Source organism: Bos taurus, chromosome 4 (assembly GCF_002263795.3).
Source record: "Bos taurus isolate L1 Dominette 01449 registration number 42190680 breed Hereford chromosome 4, ARS-UCD2.0, whole genome shotgun sequence".
NCBI classification, from domain to species: domain Eukaryota; kingdom Metazoa; phylum Chordata; class Mammalia; order Artiodactyla; family Bovidae; genus Bos; species Bos taurus.
Window position 1 is genome coordinate 107,534,872 of NC_037331.1, and position 1,821 is coordinate 107,536,692.

General features: G+C 40.6%; 1 protein-coding gene across 1 annotated transcript; it reads left to right on the forward strand.

Moving 5' to 3' along the window:
• The first annotated feature begins 608 nt into the window (after nt 1-608).
• On the forward strand, nt 609-1,538 carry OR2A64 (olfactory receptor family 2 subfamily A member 64). The gene has a single exon (NM_001389799.1). The coding sequence runs from the start codon at nt 609-611 to the stop codon at nt 1,536-1,538; it is 930 nt and encodes a 309-aa protein (NP_001376728.1).
• The last annotated feature ends 283 nt before the right edge of the window (nt 1,539-1,821 follow it).

The following is a 1,821-nucleotide window of genomic DNA, read 5'->3' on the forward strand; positions in this document are numbered from 1 at the left end:
CATTGAGAAACACTTTACAAAACAAGAACTCATACTCTTCAAAAATATCACCATCAAGACAAGAAATGCAAAGAATGTAAAATTAGAGGAAATTATTAGTATATGTGATGTTGAATTTGAACCTTAGACTACAAGGGCAGGAAATGCTGTACTTAGAGTAGTGAATCATGTTAATGTTACATCTCCTGTTTTTGGTAATTATACTGAGAATACATTAGCAAGTATACATGTTATAGAGAAAATATTCCAAAGGGTTTAGATGTAAATTGCCAATAGGTGAATAAGGTTTCCCATTAGTCTTATGTGGTCTCCAGAAAATTAATACTATGTGCACACAGAGAAAATAAATGATAAGGCAAAATTTAAAAAACAATTTGGTAAAATCTATACAGTAGTATAGTTTATAGTCCCTGATACTTATCTGAAATTTTGGATTACTTCACATTAAAAAAAAAAAAAAAGGTGAAGAAACTTAGAAAAAATGTCAGTAATGCAGGGATAAGCATACTAGCTTCCTCTTCATTCCCTTCAGATAAATAACTCCTATTTTCATTGTTATCCAGCTGTGACACTCCCATCGCACAGTCCTTGACAGACTATCTTTAGGAATGGAGGGCAATCAATCATGGATTGCAGAATTCATCTTGGTAGGATTCCAGCTCAGTGAAGACATGGAATTGGTCCTGTTTGGTATCTTCTCCCTGTTATATACCTTCAACCTGCTGGCGAATGGCATGATCTTGGGTCTCATCTGCCTCGACCCTAGACTGCACACCCCCATGTACTACTTCCTGTCTCATCTGGCCATCACTGACATATCCTATGCTTCTAGCAATTTGCCCAATCTGCTGGCAAATCTAGTGAAACACACAAAAAACATCTCCTTTGTCTTATGTACTTTGCAGATGATTTTTAATTTGACTTTTGCTTCAATAGAGTGTTTGATTTTGGTGGTGATGTCCTATGACAGGTTTGTGGCAATCTGCCATCCCCTGCAGTACACGGTCATCATGAACTGGAGGGTCTGCATGTTTCTGGCCATCGCTTGCTGGGCGTGTGGATTTTCCCTGGCCATAGTACAAGTAAGTCTGTTTCTAAGGCTGCCTTTCTGTGGGCCCCAGAAGGTGAACCACTTCTTCTGTGAGATTCAGTCTGTTCTCAAAGTGACCTGTGGTGACATCTGGATCAATGAAATGTTCCTCTTTGCTGAAGGTGTGTTTATTTTAGTTGGGCCCCTTTCCCTGATGCTGGTCTCCTATGTGCACATCCTCTGGGCAATCCTAAAGATCCAGTCAAAGGAGGGCCGCAAGAAAGCCTTCTCCACCTGCTCCTCCCACCTCTGTGTGGTTGGGTTCTACTTTGGCATAGCCATGATGGTGTACTTGGCCCCTGAGAGTAGCCACCGAGAGGAACAGAAGAAAATCCTTTTCCTGTTTTACACTCTATTCAACCCATTGCTGAACCCTCTTGTCTACAGTGTAAGGAATGCTCAAGTGAAGGCTGCCTTCCACAGAGTATTGCAGAAGAGGACAGTGTGAGGGAGAGTATAGTTTGGTTCAGTGCATTTTTCCCCCAGTGAGATGTGATTGCTGGTATAAAAAACTCAAGAAAATTTCCCAAGAAGATGCATGATTTCATGATGACAATTACTCAAGAGGAACATCGACATGATGGCAGAGTAAGATTCCCTAAGCCATTGTTCCTGCATGGAGATAGGAATATAGAGGCCAAATTTCCTTTCTGAAAATAACAGAAGTCAGATAATAGGTGTCAGCACTCCAGACAAGCACAATGCCAAGAAGAGATACAGTAAGTGAAGTG